Genomic DNA, 20,028 nt, shown 5'->3' with positions numbered 1-20,028 from the left:
GGTGTGCCACACTATCAAAACGTCGGCTGATTTGTCACATTTAATACATTTAACTCTTTGAGTTTCTGTGAAACCAAAGGTACTAATAGAAGATAAAACTACTGTAGAGTGTCCATTGATGATGTATTAATTTTTTTATTCAGTTAATGCGAAAATGTCGTTTTTGATGTTCAACTACAAAAAATTATAACTCCTTTCATAATAAACTTTATTAATTGAAATAAGAACTATTAGAATCAGCAGATTTTTGCCAACGAGAAACAAGTTTATTTATCCCATTAGCATAGAAATCCGGAGTTCTGGAAGCGATGAAGTCCTTGAAGGCCAATTCGGCAGCTCAGCTTTTGAAGCATTTTTCACGCAGGAAGTTGAGATGCTTGAAAAAGTGATAATCGGTAGATGAGAGGTCCGGTGAATATGGTGGATGAGGCAGTCTCATCATCCGATTCCTTCAGTTTCTGCAGAGTCAGTTGAACATGTGAGCAAACGTTGTCACAGAGAATTGGTCCTTTCATATTGACCAATCTCTGGCAGATACATTAAAGCTTCTGGTGCATTTCATCAATTTGTCGGCAGTACTTCTCCACCATAATTATTTCGCTCGGATTCAAGAAGCTGTGATGGATGAGAGTGGCTGCAAACCACCAAACGGTCACCATAACCTTTTGGTGTAATTTCAGCTTCGGAAAGTATTGTGAAGCTTCTCCGGCATCCAACCACTGTACCAAATGTCACCAGTTGTCATAGAGGATCCACTTCTCATCATGTCACAATCTGCTCAAGAAATGGGTTCTTTTTGTTGTGCAGTAGGACGATTTTTTTTTATTATCCTTCAATTCATGTGACACCCATTTATCCAACATTTTGATTTCCCTGTTTACTTTAAATGACGAACGATTGTTGAATGGTCGACCTTGAGTTCAACAGCAACTTCTCGATTAGTTTTGCGAGGATCAGCTTCAATTAAGGCTTTCAAATGTTTATCAACCGCAGTTGGCTGGCCGTGACCATCTTTATCTTTAAAGCTCCTCTCACCATTGCGAAAATTTCTTGAACCACTGTTGTGCCACATGTTTATTTGTGGTTCCTGGGCCAAAGCATTATTGATATTATGAGTTGTCTCTGCAGCTTTTCAGCCTAATTTGAATTGGAACAAAACTCGTGCGGATTTGAATTTTGTCCATGCTGTCGAAAAAGCCTACAAAAAAAATGAAGAGATTGAAAACGGTAACGAAAAACGTGATTTAATAGAGCGAAAAAAAGCGCTTCAAAATTATATATAACCTGGCTATCAATAAATTAATTCAGAAATCTATATAAAAGTGAAAATGTGTGTGTGCATTTTTTGTGTATGTCTGCCAAAGGCTTTCTTCGGGGAGGGGGGGGGCGTTCGGTGGGGGGGGGTCACTCCTTAAAACTTTATATACTGTCTAAATCATAATACACACGAGTTACAAATGGAGGTTGCATCTATCTTTTAATTTGCCCGACTTTTACACGCTATTTTTGAGATTTTTTTTCAACCGCCACGTCTTTGTTTCGGTTTTCAGTATAAAAAAGCGAAAATGAATCTGTATCAGCAGTTCCCCGGCACACAGAACGTCCAGAAAGCGATGGACATTTGGTCAATGTTGGTTTTCATCGTCATATCAGATAATTGCTTTTATTTGGACACACTCCCCTAATAAAGGGGGCTGGTTTTCCCCAACATGTTGAAACAAAACCAGATGCCGTTGGGTAAAAAAAGAAACAAACCCAAAAGAGCTATCCCACAGAAAATTAAGTGCAGAATTAAATTCCGCATGCACCTGCCACTTTTCCTTCACTGTGGCGTGATGTTTGACCTCATTAAACACGCACCTGTCTCATCACTTTTTAATCATTTTATTTCACACATTCTCATTTCTCTGCCATCGTAGTGTGGCGGGAAGTCATCAGTCTAACTACCTACCAAAACTTTTTTTCTTTTACACCTGGGCAACGCCGAGTATCCCCCCGCTAGTGTATAATATAAATCTCACCTGTCTGTTTAAATGTATGTATGTCTCACAAAAACTTTCGGCAGAGGCGATGGATTTTCACGAGATCGGTATCAATTTGACGCTCAACCCTTCGGACGACAAATATCGAAAAATTGGCCAAAAATATTAATTCCTTCACCCTCAACTTGGCACTTACCTACAGGGAGGAGTCGCTTTCTTCGCCAATATTTTCGAAACTACCACTTTTTTTGCTCAACACGAGCCTAAACACCGGGGCAACGCCGGGCACCCAGGCTAGTCATATATAAAAGTACATGTGAGAAAACGATATTGTTTTTGCACCAGCCTATTATTTATTTATTTTTTTTTATTTTTGATTTTTGATACAAAAAGGTTTAAAAAAAAATTGGTCTAATCAAGCTAGGCATTCTATTAAGTTTATCAATGTTTGCTTAAATAAAAGAATGCTACCTTAATACACACATTAAAAAGAGATCTTGAATCCCTAGTAGACCTTATCCTCAAATGTCTAAAGTCTCTCTGTACAGGGGGTTGTCAGGACAACCTGACATAAGAATACTTTTTGCTACAAGAAAATCCTGACTAAATAAATAAATCACATAGTATTCATGGCCCAAATAAGATCTCCTTAATCTGGTAAACTCCTACTGGCTTTTATGAAGAACTAGCCTGGGTGCCCGGGTGTTTGTAGGTGTGTGTTGAACAAGAAAAAAAAAAAAATTGTAGTAGGCAAGCAGGCTCGAACCTGTGATGTGAAGGCGGAAAAGAAAGTGGAGGTGTGTGTAAGAGTGTTAGTTGAGCAAAAAAAAAAAAAAAAAAAAATTGCGAGCACAAAGAAAAAAACGTGGTAGTGAGCAGGCAGGCTCGAATCCGTACCACGAAGAAGGAAAAGAAAGTGGAAAAAAAAAGAGGGGATGACTTTCAAAAATATCCGAAAAAAGCGACCCCTCCCTGTAGAAAAGTGACCAGTTGAGGGTGAAGGAATTAATATTTTTGGCCAATTTTTTAATATTTATTGACTTTTGAAGTAAATACTGAAAGTTTACGCATAAAATTATATTTTTGTACATAAATTTGTGATGAAATATAGTCATATCTCTCTCTCTATATATATATAATATATATATATATAATGAGTTCGTGTAATCCAGTAAATTTTCCTATACCAATAAGTTTTAAGCCTAAAAGAGATGACTTAAAAAGTAAGCTACAAAATTATATTTCATAATTGAGCATTAATATACTGTGTAAGCAAAATCAAGACTTCAAAAAAGGTGTTGATAGCAACAAAAATTGTCTTTCATTTTACGTTACAATTGTTTCCATGCCCGGTCGACAATTTCAAACATATCCTTTGAATATTTTCAAAAACCAGCATTTCTTCAGACTTTATGAATAAAAACACTCTTGACAATAGAACATTGTTTGAAGAGAAAGAAAAAAAAAAAGAAAAATTCTCTTAATGGAAAAAGAAGCATGTGATGAACATTTACCCTTGAGGTAACCTCCGTGGAAAGCACATTTAAATATTAATATATCACCTAATTTTCGTATCCTTATTTAAGAAGAAAGTCATAAGTTTCCACAAAAAACCCTTAGCCATTTAAAAATTTTTTTATATATCCCATTCGTTGAGTTCCTAAATAAGATTTCACTATTTTTTTCATTTCACATAATTCATTTTTTTTTTAATTTTTATTTCTATATTTATAATATGGCCGTAACAACCTTACGTTACGATTAAATTTATTTATATATATATATATATATATATATATATATATATAATAATCACGGGTCAATCCTATAAAAGTAGTATGATCATCCAATAGTGCTCAACAAGTAGAACTATATTTGTTTTGTCATCATCACTGTAAATGACAAAGTTCTCTGATTCTCTCTCCTCTGATCTCGAGCGCGTGGTTCAGTGGGGGAAGACGTGGCTGGTTACCTTTAATGCATCCCAAACCAAACTTCTATCCTTACATCATCAACGCTCTGATCCCCATCTGGCATCAATTGTGATGGATGACTCTCGTCTGGGTGAGGCCCCGTGTTTTGACAAGCTTTTGGGTTTGACCTTTACTCCTGATCTGAAATGGAACACGTACATCAAGTCTGTTGCCAAGGTCGCTGGAAAGATGGTGGGATCCTTCTACCGCTCCAGAAGATATCTCACTACTGATGCAATTCTCTATCTATATAAAAGCCAAGTACATCCAAGGATGAAATACTGTTGCCATATCTGGGCAGGAGCTGCTAAAAACAGCCTATCCTGCCTTGACAGAGTACAAAATAGACTTTGTGGCTTAGTGGGGGATGCCCTTTTCTCTACCCTGCAACCTCTCTCCCACAGAAGAGACGTTGCGAGCCTATCCTTGTTTTATCGTTATTTCCATGGCAGGTGCTCGTCTGAACTCCAATCTCTGGTCCCCCCTCGCCAATCTTTCACGAAAAACACCCGTCTAGCTGAATCCACTGTGAAAAATTTCCCCCACTCTATATCTGTGCCTAAATCAAAACGTGGATTCCATGAACAAAGCTTCTTTCTTAGAACTGCACGCCTGTGGAACTCTGTGCCATCTGCCTGCTTCCCACCGGACTACAACTTGGATGTCTTCAAGTCCAATGTTAACAAATTCCTAATGAACCGCCCCCTTAAGTAAACACTTCATCAAATCTCCACACTAACGTAATGCACTTGCAATAACCCTTATCCCTGAGTGGCTTCCAGGCCTTGATAAGTGGTGATCGCTATGTAAAAAAAAAAAAAAAAAAAAAAAAAATCATGAAGCTTTTGCTAAAACATGTATGCAAATATGTAGCCAAACTGTTTGCACAACTAGTATGTGCACGTGCACAATTAAACAGCAATCGTTCTTTTAAACATATTTGACTATGATAAACTGTGAGTGAAAAGTTTCAGAAATTAATTCCCAGATAATTTATCCAACTTCCAGACTAGGATCATGGTGTAGTATCTGTTCTGTCCTCGGTTAGTCTCAATCCATCCTAAACTGAGTTGAGGTTTCTCTTTGTTACCAATCAAGGCTTGATTTCCCCCCCCCCCACATTAAAAATTTATCTTGTGTTTAATTTGTCTCGCATGGAAAAGCAAGTAAATAAATAGGAGCAACATGAAACTTCAACATTTTTCATTTATTATACACTGACTTGTGAAAGTTTTGCAAGAATAAGAATAATCAACACAGAATGTGAATCATATTCAATGGACCATGCTTAGAATGGATAATATAACATTTGGTTTAAATTCTTTGGTTGGTTGGTGGGTTGGTTATTTTTGTCTTACGTCATATCAACCCTTTTCAGGTTATTTAATGCCGAATCCAGTGATTTTGAAGAAAATTTTTATTTAATAGAATATATATATATATATATATATATATATATATATATATATATTTTATAAGTCGCTTTCTATTTAACCCATAGTTGGGGTCCTAACAGGTACTACCACTCTGGGTCAGTGAACCTGGGAGCAATGCCAATTAAGGGGTGGCTCCACACTCCCCAAAGCCTGCAAGCTGGGGCCTCACCATCGGATAGAGTTTAAGGTCATATCCAGGACCTCAATTCTTTGGTTTCTATTCACTTACGTCTCCAAGAGAGCATATTTAGACATAAAATCAGTTTTAAATGGAGAAATCTTTCTCCCTCCGAAAGGGGTCACCCTGAATTTGGATAATAATAAAAATTGTCTTAGTCTAGAAAGATTTCTCTTCCACTGACTGAGAACAGAAAAGATGACGTGCAGCATTAGAAGAGATACTACACTTTGCTCTTTGGTCATTACCTAGATTGTAGATTGGGTCTCTGAACTGTTTTGTACTGAGCGAGGCTGTATCTAGGGTCTTGTCAATAAAACAACTACACGAGAGAGAGAAAGAGCTTAGGGTCTTTTTTTTTTTTCTCTTCATCCGCTTTTGCATTGTGAACTAGAAAGATGAGTAACACTGGAGTTTGGTGCATTTGCAGGCAATACAGTTGTATACATTTTAGCTGTCCATGCGATACTCAACTGTTGTTTCTAAGCCAGCTCTCTCTCTCTCTCTCTCTCTCTCTCTCTCTCTCTCTCTCTCTCTCTCTCTCTCTCTCTTAGTTCCTGTTTGTGAGCTGATTCATCTTCTTTAAGTCAATACTTAGTACAGTCACAACACGAGTTGACAATGTGTGCTAACTTAACCCCAACTTAACTCGCATACACAAAAAAAAAAAAAAAAAAAAAAAAAAAAAAACCGTCACACGTGCGAAAGTCACACCATTCTTCATGTCGTACCGAAGATGCCTCTCCGATGAGGACCTTACCTCAACTTGTAATGGGGAGAATTTTGCGGGTCCCCTTGTCCCAAATAAATTTGCATATCCGGAAACCTCTTCCTATCCGTTTACCTCCTCTTGTGCGCTTCTGCAAAAACTTTTTACCAATTATTTTTGGATCACATCGTCAAAATCTCTTAGCCTGAGTCCACTTGAATGTTGTTGGTAAGTTTTTTTTTTTTGTTTTTCTTTTAACAACTTTTTATACATGTTTATTCATATACGGAGAATTTTCTTCAAATAAAACAGGCTTTCGAAGTTCATTGTAGTTTAGAAGTTTAAAATAATATCCAAACTTAAACTTATATTTTTTATAGTTAATATTGGAATTTATTTCTGTCAATATATTATGCATCAAGCTTTTTTAATTTAATTTTATTTTTTTTATTTATCTAATGTAAATAAATAAATAAATAAATAAACAGTTTAACCGATGTGGTTGAAAAAAAAAAATGAATGAAAAATAAGACTCTTACAGGATATGAACCTCGGCTTTTTAAAAGAGGAACCACCCAACATAGGGGTTGTCTTAGCCCTCCCCTCGATTAATAATCCGCATGGTTAGTCTGGTGCTACCAGGTTACGTTGTCTGAAGATACTGGCTTCCTGACCTGAAATGCACCAAACATTGATATTATTTTTTTTCTTTCTTTTGCAAAACTCAATCATATTCTACAAAGTTAAAAACAAAAATAACAATCATCTACAAAACAACCAAACCAAACACCATAAATAAATATTTGAAACATAAAAACATTTTCCTAATTTACTGAACTTTTAAATAATATGAAGAGTCGATATGCCATAAAACAACCAAACCACATGTTTAAAGAAAGCTAAACTCCTCTCATTTTTCGCTTTGTTTATTCACAAGCACATGGAGTAAATTAGCCGTCTATTTAATGTTATTATACAAACATGATGAGTGTAAAAAAAAAAAAAATTATATATATATATATATATATATATATATATATATATACATTTCGTATGTAAAAGTAGTTCTTTATTATTTGGATTATTCTTTGTTCACAACGTTACGGATGATATAACCTCCGATGTTCTTCAGCTGCATCTTTTCAAAGTTTGCCATGTTCGACATAAAAATTTCAATCTATACGTAATTTTGAATTTATTTAATCCACTGTGGTAAATTTTCCTCGTTCTTTCAACCATTAGCAGGTAGAAGCATCAAGTAATTTTTAATTTTATTCTTAGTTATTATCGCCTACAGTAAGCATTGAACCTTCAACTTGAAGATTGTCATTTGAAATGATTGATACTCATCACTTTTAATCCATGATGGTAGTCTAAAGGTATTAAGAAATTGTACAAATTTTTATGGTTGACGGAACGAGAACAATCTAACAAATTTGAATTTGAAATTCTGTATAGATTCAAGAGTTTGGAAAGATGCATCTGAAGAATGTTGGAGATTCCATCAACTAAAATGTAAAAATAGCAACTAAAATGAATAGATGTCAGAACAATACAAATTTATTTTTTAATGAAAATTGCTCCATACAAGATATAAAGCTACTTGATGTAGGGAGCCCTCCTCCCCTCGAAGAAAAACCAAAGAAGGAAACATTTCAAGATTTTAACCTTTTTAACTAGCCAACGATGTGTGTTACATGGGTAGATATTGACTCGAAATACAGCAGTTCTTCCCTCTTTGTCAGAAACATTGTTCAGGGAATGTGAGGACTAAAGCAGTAAAAAAGGGAAGTGAGTTACAAGGCTATTGAAAGTAAATCAAAAGTCTACTTCTCTTTTGAAAAGTTCCAAAACAGTTGTTTGTGTATTATGTGGGTTGTTAAGACAATTGTTCTCATCTTCAGTGTTTATCAACGTTTTGGCCGATGTAACCTTCAATCTTCAAGTGTATCTTGTTTTTTGTGCCCTTATTTTTGTGTGTGGTGGTGGGAGGGGAGGTCATTTAATGCTACTGCACAATTTTGTATGATTAGTTGAACACCATTTACTATTTTACCTTACCCAGAGTTGCTGGCAGTGTGTGAGGGGAGGGGACCTTTTAATAGTGTTATTCGTGGGTAATTGAACACAATAGACCTCAGAAGAATTCAAACTCTTCAGAGTTGATTTCAGTTTGATCAAGCACATTTTTTTTTATACTGTAGTTATGTTTGATTTGTCTGAAGAAAATCTACTCGATTTATTTATTTCTCCCCGACAAGGGCAGAGTTAGACACAAGGTCGGTTTGAGGGAAAATCTAGCTCTCTCTAATAATAATAATCTTTTAAATTGGGACAAAAATAAAAAATGTCTCAGTCTAGAAGAATTTGTCACTGACCGAGGACAGAATAAATGTAGTATCAGAACGGATACTACATTTTGCTCCTTTGAGAGTAGAAAATGAACCATAGGTTTATTTTCAGTAGTTACGTAACTGTGGTAAAACTTGGAAGAACGCTCTGTTTTACGATTGTTGTTTTAAAAATGTAATGACAATTTAAATTTCGTTCCATTCCCATTCGACATGTCAACTTTTCTAGATTTTCGGGTATGCTGACAAGGTTGGGGGTGTCTATTCCGAAAGCTGTTCTTAACATGGGGAGGTTGGAGGGGGGGTATTCGTTTTAAGCATACCCGAAAATCTATAAAAGCTGACATTTTTAATGTGAGCAATGAGTTGGACTTGTATAACAAAAAATACCAAAAAAAGGTATAACCAAATTGACTTTTTTCATTTAAAAATTTAAATTATTTCGTTTTTGTAAATATTTTTATAAAAAATTATGAAAATAAATCTTCCGTTATTTTTATATATATATATATATATATATATATATATAAGTGAACGTGTGTGTCTGTCTGTCTGTGTACATTTCCCTACGCAATAACTCTGTCAATTTTTAGTCTATAGACTCGAAATTTGAAATACAGGGTACTGAGATTTGGGAAAATCGATGTGACGGGTGTCAGCCAGAAATTTGGCTGTTAAGGGGTCAAATTTCAACGTTTGACCTTTAAGAACTCTACCAAACTCCTCCGACAATTTTGGGTCTAGACACTTGAAATTTTAGATATAGGTTCCTTGAACATGGATCTAACTTAAAGTGATGTGAGCCCGAAACAATAAATTTTAAGGGGTCATAATAGGGGTCAAAGTTTTAAAAAATTAACCATTTTTTTGTTTTTTTGCTTTTTTTGCACAGCATACACCTCCAAACACCCGAGCAACGCCGGGCACCCCTGCTAGTATATATATATAATATACCTATTTACAATGCCTCCCCACGGGACAGTTAGACACCAGGGTCGTTTTTTAACGTGGAGAAAAGGTACAAAAATAAAAATTGTCTCAGTCGTGAAGGATTTCTCCTCCACTGAAAGAGAACAAGAAATAGAAGTGCAGCATCTGAAGAACAGATACTACACTTTGATCTTGACCAAAAGGCCAAGATATATAAATATTTATTTAAGAAGAAAAAATCACAAATTTTACAGAATTTTAGGGTTAAAATTATATAAAACAGGCAACTAATTCTTTTTAAATGTGGCATGAGGCCAGAAAGGGTGTGGGGGGGGGGAAGATGGGTGTCGGGAGTCGTCCACTTGTCTATTCCCTATCACTAGTTGCAATCACCACAATACCGCATTCACTCTAGGAGTTGGATCTACTTAAAGCCCCAGATGACAATATGTACAATTTTTTTTTTTTTTTTTTAACAATAAAATTATATACAATGGCTTTTCTTTTTTTTTGTTTTTAGGAATAAAATATATATATATATATATATATATATATATAACAGTACAATTGTTGAATGTTATTCTTTCGATTACTTTTGATTTGGAGAGGGGGCAAGTTACAAAAAAGATTAAAACGGAATGGAACTTTAAATTTCGTTTAATTTTTTGTATAACAACGTGAAACAGAGCGTTCTCTTAAAGTTTTACTGTAACTTTTGCTTCCCTTATTTCAAAATCTATCCATCTCACATTTATCATTGGCTGGTTTGATATTGAAGTAGCTTTTTTCTTTTTTTTTTTTCTTAATAGCTTCTTACATCAAGTGGCATTATGCCTTGTCTGGAGCGATTTCCATAAAAAACGTCAAACGGTTATTGTGATATTTTGTACCTTTCCTAACAGTGAGGGATGATTGTAATAACTATGACTGGAATTGAAACTCTGCATAAATGGTTCCACAATGGCATCAATTATGCATCTTCTTGGAGTTATGTGTCCATAAGTAGTTACAAAATCCTCTATTATATAAAAGGAACTTCGTGTGTGAGTTCATTTCCTATGGACTGGAAAACGGTTGGGTTGACTTAATTTTTTTTTTATGAAATTTCACACAAAGATACTTGTTAATGTTTGGATTTGATCAAAATTAACACCTTACACAGCCTAACATAAGTGCATTTATTACCACACAAATTGCAAGCATCAACATACAAAATCAACAGTAGGTTCTTTGATATGACAGGGGCGCGTTCAAAATGAATGTTTCTGTTTAGAGCAGAATTGAAGTATGATACTTGAGTTTTGCATTTTAAACTTTCATGTAAACCTTTATAAAAAATAATTTTATAAAATCAACAGTAGGTTCTCTACAGTACAATATAAAGTACAATGTATTGTGAACTAAGTCGGTGTAAGAAACATATGAGCTTTCTTCTCTGGTGCACCACGATAGGTCACCAACTAGAGCAGGCAATCAATCGATTTGATTGAAAATGAGCAATTTCACAGATTTCAATGACAATAAAAAATGAGTGAAATATTTGATCATTCAATCCCGGGCAATGTCTGGCTAGATTTTCAAGTTTAATCTGAGTAGCATTTAAATTGATGTATCAAACTATCTAATTGTTATATCATTTTATTGCCACTATAATTTATTTTTAAAAAATTCTGTAGTCTCACCCAAGAAGCAGATTGTAACATTTTTTGATTAGGACTAAAAAAAAAAAAAAAAAAAAAAAAAAAAAATTAAAATCAGCAAGGGGCATAATTCACAATTGTAGTTTAAGAATATAAAGAGTCGTCTTCCTTACAACTAGAATTTTATCTTTTATTTATTTTTTTTTTTGTGTGTATATGTTAAAAATAAATATGAATACAAAAAAATAAAAACTAAAACGACTTCGATGCATCCCATGTAACGTCGGGTAGATATAACTAGTAAACTTAATAAAATTGATTTAGTTTGACACAACTGTATTTGAATAGTCCTCATTCGGATTCCAGGTGATTATGTAGAAGGTAATCAACATCGTGTTCATTACTGTCTTCATAGTCCCAACCATTGTCATATTCACCGTCTGTATGACCTGTTTTATAAATAAACATGTTTACTTTCATATTTACTAGCTGTGCCTATATCAGTGTTGCTCAGAATGCAGTAAAGTCATTTTAGTTTGTAATTTTTATTTGTCTACATATTTTTAAGCAACCTATAAAGAAATTTCCATTGAAAGGTAGACAACACATATGTTCTTCAGTTAAAATATAAGTTGTTCCTTTTGCTGTTTTTGATTTTTTAATGATTTTAAAATATTTCATATCAGTCGCCTGGGCCAGATTAAATAATTAAAAAATAAATTGTAGTGAAGTACGTTGTTGCTAATAACATGATACAACAATAACAAATTAAAATTGACTAGTTTGAAGCAAAGTTAAAGTTATTCAGATCAAACTTTTAAAATCTGGTTACCGTTCATATATACATTGACTAATGGAAACATTAACCTGTAGGAGGGAATAACAATGACTGCTGGGTGAGTCAGCTAATCTAAACATCATTTGTGTGCGTGTATAAAAGCATTCGGTAACACGAATTTTATAAATTTTAGTCTGACAATTCCCTATGTAAATGAAATGTGGAAGCCTCTGTGTAGCTTGATCAACATTTTCATAACTCTACATTGTTCAAGTATGAAGCGCTGTTGAAATAAATACTGAAAATCGGTACATAAAATATCTCCTTATATCTTGTGTGGATAGATAAAATAATATATTATAAACGTGCTACATCTATTATAAATATATCTCACTGTGTCAATAATACTATCTATCAATATCATGTTATAAATTTGAACTAATAAAAATTACTTTGATTTGAACCCAGGACATAGGCACTAAAAGAACAAGCTAATAAAATGACTCATTTTTTGTTTTGGAGCTGGGATTGATATTTTGTATCTCGTCTGTTCAGCTAAACTAAAATTTAAAAAACTACTTAACATTTCTACTCGGTCATGGCTGACGGAATAAGAACAATGTACCCTGTAAATTAAATTTAAAAAATTAAATGAAAATTTCGTATAGGTTTCTGAGTTTGACCTAAATCATACCAAATTCGAAAAGCTTCACCTGAAGAAGGTCGGAGGTTACATCGACTGAAAGGTTGTAAAATTAGCAGGCAAGATTAGAATAGTAGTTTGAAGAATCCTCCAAGTACAAATTCCTTCTAAAAGTTAAACATATGTAAATAAAATTTGTGTAGAAGTCCCAAACATGACAAAAAAGATTTAATTTCGAAGGATCATCTCAATTAATACTCTCATTACTACCTACATATCTGAACTCTGAAGTTTGTAAGGATAATAGTAGTAGCAGTAGTATATTTCAACTTTTCACAGGCTTAAAGGCAACAATGGCTTTTTGAGCTTTCTTCTATGGAGGAAAACGTTAGAGTAATCAGTGAATTTTAATCAATGAAAAAATTGATTTCAATAATAAAATCTATAAAATAGTTTTATTACATAATTATGATTTTTTTTTTTTTTTTTTTTCTGAAAAGAGCTTTTAGCTCGTCTGCCGTTTTGATAAACTTTATGATTTCAGTGATATTATTTCCAATCTTTTCAAACTTTGGAATCTATGCAGAATTTCGAATTGAACTCTTTATTTAATCCACAAGGATAGACTGTTCTCATTCCGTTAACACTTCTTCCCGGTCATGGTTAAGTTATTCTTAGTTATCGCTTGTAGTAAGGATTGAACCTTCAACTTTCAGAAGACTGTCATTTTCACAACACATAGCACAACGAACAACGGTGTTAATTAGTAATAACTTAAATGCCAAAGATGACAATAGTACTCTAAATATTTCAAATAATACAAAGTTTACTTAAATATAATCCTTGGTTATAAAAACTGCAACTTTCACTTGTAATGACTAATATTTATATTGACTATTCGAAGGATTTATCTCCTGCAATAAAGAAGACATTAAAAAAACCGTGTATTATGATTTAGATGACAGGTATGACATCATGCAGCAGCAGCAGCTTGTATGATCATGTGAATTTTAAAGTCGGCATGACCTTCCTTTGAACTGACACCGGTTAGGGAGGTTCAAACATGCTAGGGACAACCTGAAGGAATAGTTTCAGTAGAGCTCTGGAGACCTTAGTTTTGTTTTGCTCCCTTAAAATATAAGAAAATATAATCAATTTTAAGTCAAAATATAAAAAGAAATATCAAAATTCTTACTTCCATTGTCTTAAAAAAAAAAATTGATATTAAATTTACAAACTAGAATCTCTACATATACAAGATGTGTAAATGTATTATTATACTAAAGCTGAGTTAATCGACGTTTGTTTCCAAAACGCGTTTTTTTTATATATTCACGTAATGCACATTAAAATATTCTTTGATATTGGGATTGAGTTACGTTTGAAAGAAAGAAAAAGATCAATTTTATTGGTTCTAATTAGTTGTAATTTGCAATTTATTTACCAAGTAATTTACTAATTTTCTGTCTATTACTCTCACCCTCTCTCATTGTATGTTATTTGATTCAGTCCCCATCTCTGTTTTTATTTTATCCAGTTTTTATCATTATCCTTTGTGTCAATTTCTCACTCTCTTTCTTCTTATAATGGATCAAACATAATAAAACTTACTATAAAACAGAAGAGTAGACTAGTCTATCAAAAATAACAGGAAATATCTCCACAATTAATTATTACTAATTATTAATACTATTTAACTTGTAGCTGGTGAAAAAATGAATATAAAGAGATTTAATAACTAAGACTAATTTTTGATTTTCTCTTTGTATCAGGTTGATCAGATTCAACCCTTTGATAATGCAAAACAAGTATATTTATGCCAGTAACGTAAAAATCTTATGTTTTGGTGATCAAGTTGCTGTAGGCGTTTTTGACATTTCTTAGGTTTTTGAAACATTTCTTATGCAGAAAGTTGTCGAGATGCTTAAAAAAGTGGGAGGTCTGGAGAGTATGGCGGATGAGGCTGATTCGTAACCCAATTCGTTCAACTTCTGCAGAGTCTGTTTAGCAACAATGCTGTCTGGCATTGTCATGGAGGAGAATCGAGTCTTTTCTGTTGATTAATGCTGGGAAAGGGTTATTGGTGTAATCTGGGCACAATTTTCCGTTTGAGAATGTGAATATTTCAGATTTAAATGAAATTTGATCCATAGTTGCTAGATGCCAATTAAGATCTCTGAATTTCAATTTTTTTTATTTTTAAGACCACTTAAGTTTAAGCCTCAAACTTTAAACATTTGATTTGAATCAAAATCATTCAATGAATTTTAATGAAATTGGTATAAGGATTTCAGATTTAATAACACACACACACCTTGATTTTTATTTTCATAATGGGATTGTTTATGTACTAACGAGCACTCGCTTATCAAGGCCCATAGGACACTTTAAGATAAGGGTTAATAAGTTTGTCAGGAGCACTCTGAAACAAGGTGCAAATTGGTAACTATGATTGAGATTGGAGAGAAATTAGATAAAGACAACGGCTCAACAGCATTTGATAAAAATATCACTTTAAATAACAGCCCTTTAATTATTTGGTATAATTGACACATGTTTACCTATCGGTACGATATTCCAGTAATGTTAAGAAATGAATGAGCTAATACCTACGTTAAAAGGAATGTAATTGTTTATCTGATTATCAAAAATGTTGAAATGCGATTTTTAATGAGGTAAGCTGATTTTTCTTTAACAAGCATTAGTAAAAACGTTTGAAATATTTTTCGGGCTGTAATTATTTTTTCAAAGAAATCAAAACGAATTTAAGCAAATATCAATCTGTCAGCTTAAATGCTATCTAGGTCCAATTTACAAGATAACTTTGTTAGATTTTCTTTTTTTCAATTACATAAAGTGATGAATCGTCATATCAGTAGTCCTAGATATATCTAAGGCTTTTGACATGGTATGGCACGATGCTCTTATGAAAATCAGATCCTATGGTATTACTGAATGAATACTTAACATAATTAAATCCTTCCTAAATAAGAGAATCCAGGTTGTCCTTGATGATCATACGTCTAAACAATAATATGCATGCGGGTGTACGTATGTCAGGGGTCGATCATTGGACCTTATTATTCCTGATATTCATAAATGACCTCCCTGATAAAATAGTCTCTGAGATGGGTATATTTGCTGATGATACCACGTTCGCTAACAGGCATGAGGGGAAAGCGAATGAACACATATCCAAAGCAATGGCAGAAACCCTAGAGGAAGACATCTAGTCTGTAGTGGAATGGGGTCAAAAATGGATGGTAACATTCAATGCTGCCAAAATTAAGCTAGTTTCATTTAATAATTACAAGAAACCTTCCCAACCTTCAATAGCTATGGCTAGATACATTACCTGAAAGTACTTTGTTCAAACTCCTTGGCTTAATGTTCACAGGGAGGATGAGCTGGAACGAATATATCGAGGGCATTGCCACGGTTGCTGTGAGGGAGACGGGCGCTCTCTACCATGCTAGAAAGTTACTTACACCTGAAATTATCTTGTACCTCTATAAGGCGATCATTCACCCGTGTATGGTGTATTGTCACATTTAGGCTGGTGCACCTGCTACTAGTCTCTTGCTCTTGGACGGGGTTCAAGAGTCGCCAACCTGATAGGTCCTAAACTGTCATCTAAGCTTCAACCTCTGTTCTGTCAATGAAATGTTGCATTTCACTGCCTGTTTTACAAGTATTTTAATTGTGGATGCTCTGACAAACTACAATCCCTTGTACCCCCTTGACATAAATACCCCCCCCCCGACAAGCAGCTAAATCCCACTCCAACACGGATCCCTAGACACAAGAAAGCCATCTACGCTAATAGCCTCTTCCCCAGAGGCTTTGGAATTCCCTTCTGGGTTCCTGCTTCCTCGACTGTACTGACATGCAGAAGTTCAAGTGTAATGTGAACAGACATCTTGCTGCTCGGCTCTCTTCATAGTATCCCTGCAATTTATGTCCCTGATAATAGTCCCCTACGTCAAAGTGGCACTGTGACTCGTTTGTGGTGAAAATGTAATAAAAACACTTTTTAGCTAAAGGGGAAAAAACTAATGCCTAACATCAATAACATATCCCGATTATATGTAAATTACCCATTGTTTTCTCTACAAAATGTTTTATCCAAAGACATAACTCAGATTTCCCAGCTTTCACGCAAGGATAAAAAGTATAGTATTTATTCTGTCTTTGTTCACAAGCATAGGTTCTTTTACAATTAGAGCCATTTTTATTTTATTTATTCACTGTCCTTTTATGAAGAGCTGTATATTTCCCAGATCCAAAACTGATCTTGTTTCTGATCTTTGTCCTTGTGAGGAGGCAAGTAAATACAGATCCACAAAAATGGATACATATTAATGGTTTATGCAAGTATTTCTTTCCTATTTTATCACCTTGTTGACAATGGTATTTATTTACAGTTGATAATTTATTCAAAAGTTTAATGATTAAACTTCAATCCAAATCGTGAAATATTAATCACTATGCAACAATTGATAACTGTAAACACCCAAAAGTTGTAAATGCTTGAAAAGACAACGCACAAGAATCTGTGGTGTATTAAGAAAAAAGATGTAAAAAAAAAAAAAAAAGTGATTAAAAACCAACCATAGTTTCTTTTATAAACATTCATGTATTGCTTTCACCTCTGGCGGCTTCAGCAATTGAAGGTTGCTTTTCTACAATCTTGTTCTTGACTATTCTCTTTAAAGGCTTTTGGAGAGTTAAGATGTAGATTATTTCCAGAGACTTTATTTTGAGACAAACTTCTGCATGACTTTGGATTAATGATCTGGAGAAGAATCGTGTGTGAAAATAGAGAAGAAAAATTATGGGTTCGTTTATAGAAGCTCCAGGAATTCAGAACCTTCCATTGTTCTTACAGTAAGAAATATTCTATTTCACATTTAGAAACAACATTCTCAGATCATCTTGTTTGGTGAACGTTTCATAGTCAGAATTGTCAGATAAGAAGTGGGGATCTGTGATAAAAAGCTATGATGAGTTGAAGATAAAGTGTTAGATTGGAGAAGGAGAGAGGGATATTTTGAAATAGTTAACCATTTAAAGCAGTTTGTGATGCAGAAAACTAATACAGGTAGATAACCACTTGGAGCAACTCAAATCTAACTTTAGTTCTTTATCTTAGTGCAGAATATGTGGAAAGTAAGTCCCTGTTATTGAATGTTCATAATTCATTACTGAAATATAATTCTTAAAAGAAATGAATATGATTAGTGTCGAGCATGGGGTTTCATTTAGAATTCAATATGGGTGCCAGTATTAGCCACCAGCTTGTCAAACTGTCTGGGAACTGTAGCAACTGATTTCATTAGTAACATTTTTTTTAATATAATTTTCTAATGAGTGACCATTTTATCAAGGTAAAAAAGCACTCAAAGATACGTTAAGGAGATAGATAATTTGAAACCAGCAGTTCTTCCCTCTTCGTGGAATGTTGAAACATGTTTTCTGGGTCTGCTGCTTTGAGTATTTATCATTTCAACTAGTGTACTAACAGGCTGCCCAGCGTTGCCTGATTGTAAAATATACTTAAATATTTTAATTTATGCAGATTTCATATTTATCATAGAGCCAATTTTCTATTGCTAATTATATTGCACCCAATACATAGTGATTTCAAAAGTAAAAAAAAAAAAAAAAAAATTGTCATCAGTAAGAATCAAAACTAAAACATATAGCTCTCCAGTCTTATTCATTACCATCTGACCTAAATACAAAAACTTTAAAAAAATAACGTTGTTAAAGATATAGAAATATATAAATATATATTTATTCATGTGAAGAAATAAAACATTCAGTTGACTTACGCCTGCCAAGTTCCAATTTTTTCAATTTAACACCCCTTGGCAGCTGTTTTTACCGGCTAAAAAACAAATTAAATTTGATCCACTATATATATGAAGTGTCAAGTCTATAGACGAAAAATGAAGTAGTTTGGTAGAGGCTGTTCTTCACACACATGGTCGCTTATATACTAGCAGGGCGATCCGACAGTATCCAGGATTGAATCAGAATCAGCAAATGTTCTACCCTTCCATACTTTTATTGTCGTTGAAATCGGTGAAATCGCTCATTTCTGTTTAATCAAATTTATTGTCTGCTCTAGTTAGGGACCCCTCTCACTGCAGTGCACTGCGAGGAAGCCCCACAGCAACTTAGTCCACAATACACTGTAGTCTACATTGCAATCTACTGTTGATTTTATAAAATTATCTGTAAATAATGGCTTAAAGTTTAAAATGCAAAAGTCAAGTATCAGGATTCAGTTTTACTCTAAAAAAGAACCTTTTTTTTTTTTTTTTTAAATGCGTCACCTTTATAATAAAATTACAGTTGATTTTATATGCTGGGCTTTTCTACTTGTGCGGTGATAAAACTTCACAAATGCACTTGTGATATAAGGTTGTATGAAAGTGATCACTTTGGTCAAAATTGGACTTCATTCTTTAATTGGATTTTTTTCAATTATAGATTTTCAGTGATACAAAATCTCCACAAGAACACTCCCAGACAGTTAAATTCTAAATAAAACCCTATGTGATATACCTTTTACCATATTCATTTCTTGTAAGAATTATACTTTAGTAATAAATTATTTAATAATAGGAGTTGCTTTTCATGCGGCCTATAGATTTTAGAGAAGAAACCGGCAATGACAGGTTCTGCTAACACTGAGCAGTTAGATCCCCTCGTTTCCCCTCGTTCCCAAAAGAGAATTCCTGAAGCAAATCATAGTTAAACAAATGGATATCCATGAAGTAAAATATTTCACGCTAAAAGCATTGTCATCTTTGTTCATGAGTGCACAACTGCACAACACCCAAGAAAAGTAACAAGACTATTTTTTTTTTTTTTTTTTTGAATAAGGTATTCTTTTTCGGATTATTCAGATTACTGTTCTCCTGTTGGATGATCTTCTCGCGTTTCAGCCGATGCGTATCTCGTCAATTCAAGAATCTACAAAAGCTACTCCCATGTATTAAATAAAGGGTTCTGTTCGAAATTTCGTACAGATTCCTGAATTCAATAAGTTACACCTGAAGATGGCCGGAGTTTTCATCAGGCGAAACTTTGTGTGAACGATATCCAAGATTAATCTGAATAATCAAACTATCAATCATCTCGAAAATTCTAAAAAAAGAATAATTCTTAATGATCCAAAATATGTATGAAAAAAAAAACGGTTTGGGATCTAGCTTAGATACTGAAATGGATTCTATAAAATATCCAGAGAGATCTTCATTAATTCGTTGCCTGTGTATATCTACTAGTATCAATATGCGACAATATTCAAGTGTCCGCTATTATTATCATTCTTAGTATAACATCTGTTCATTTACAATAAGGGAAAAATCCAGTGCCTAAAGGATTAAAGTACCCC

The 20,028-nt window shown here is 33.8% G+C and overlaps 1 protein-coding gene and 1 pseudogene across 7 annotated transcripts in view; one reads left to right on the top strand and one right to left on the bottom strand.

Moving 5' to 3' along the window:
- The window catches only part of LOC145277872 (uncharacterized), a 623,323-nt gene that overhangs the window by 102,248 nt on the left and 501,047 nt on the right, over window positions 1-20,028 (top strand). For 4 of the 7 annotated variants that reach the window (XM_080129845.1, XM_080129843.1, XM_080129844.1 and 1 more), the window contains exon 1: window positions 6,225-6,506. The exons of the other annotated variants lie outside the window; for them this stretch is intronic. In XM_080129845.1, coding sequence (XP_079985971.1) covers window positions 6,292-6,506 — 215 coding nt within the window. In that variant the 5' untranslated portion in view covers window positions 6,225-6,291. Of the gene's footprint in view, window positions 1-6,224; window positions 6,507-20,028 lie in introns of those variants that run through there. 7 annotated transcript variants of the gene reach the window in all.
- Window positions 9,643-9,772, bottom strand: LOC145278505 (U2 spliceosomal RNA; annotated as a pseudogene).

Source organism: Euprymna scolopes, chromosome 6 (genome assembly GCF_053919585.1).
Source record: "Euprymna scolopes isolate OS-2025 chromosome 6, ASM5391958v1, whole genome shotgun sequence".
Classification (NCBI taxonomy): domain Eukaryota; kingdom Metazoa; phylum Mollusca; class Cephalopoda; order Sepiida; family Sepiolidae; genus Euprymna; species Euprymna scolopes.
Note: the sequence above shows the minus strand (reverse complement) of the source record. Positions and strands in the feature narration are given on the sequence as shown.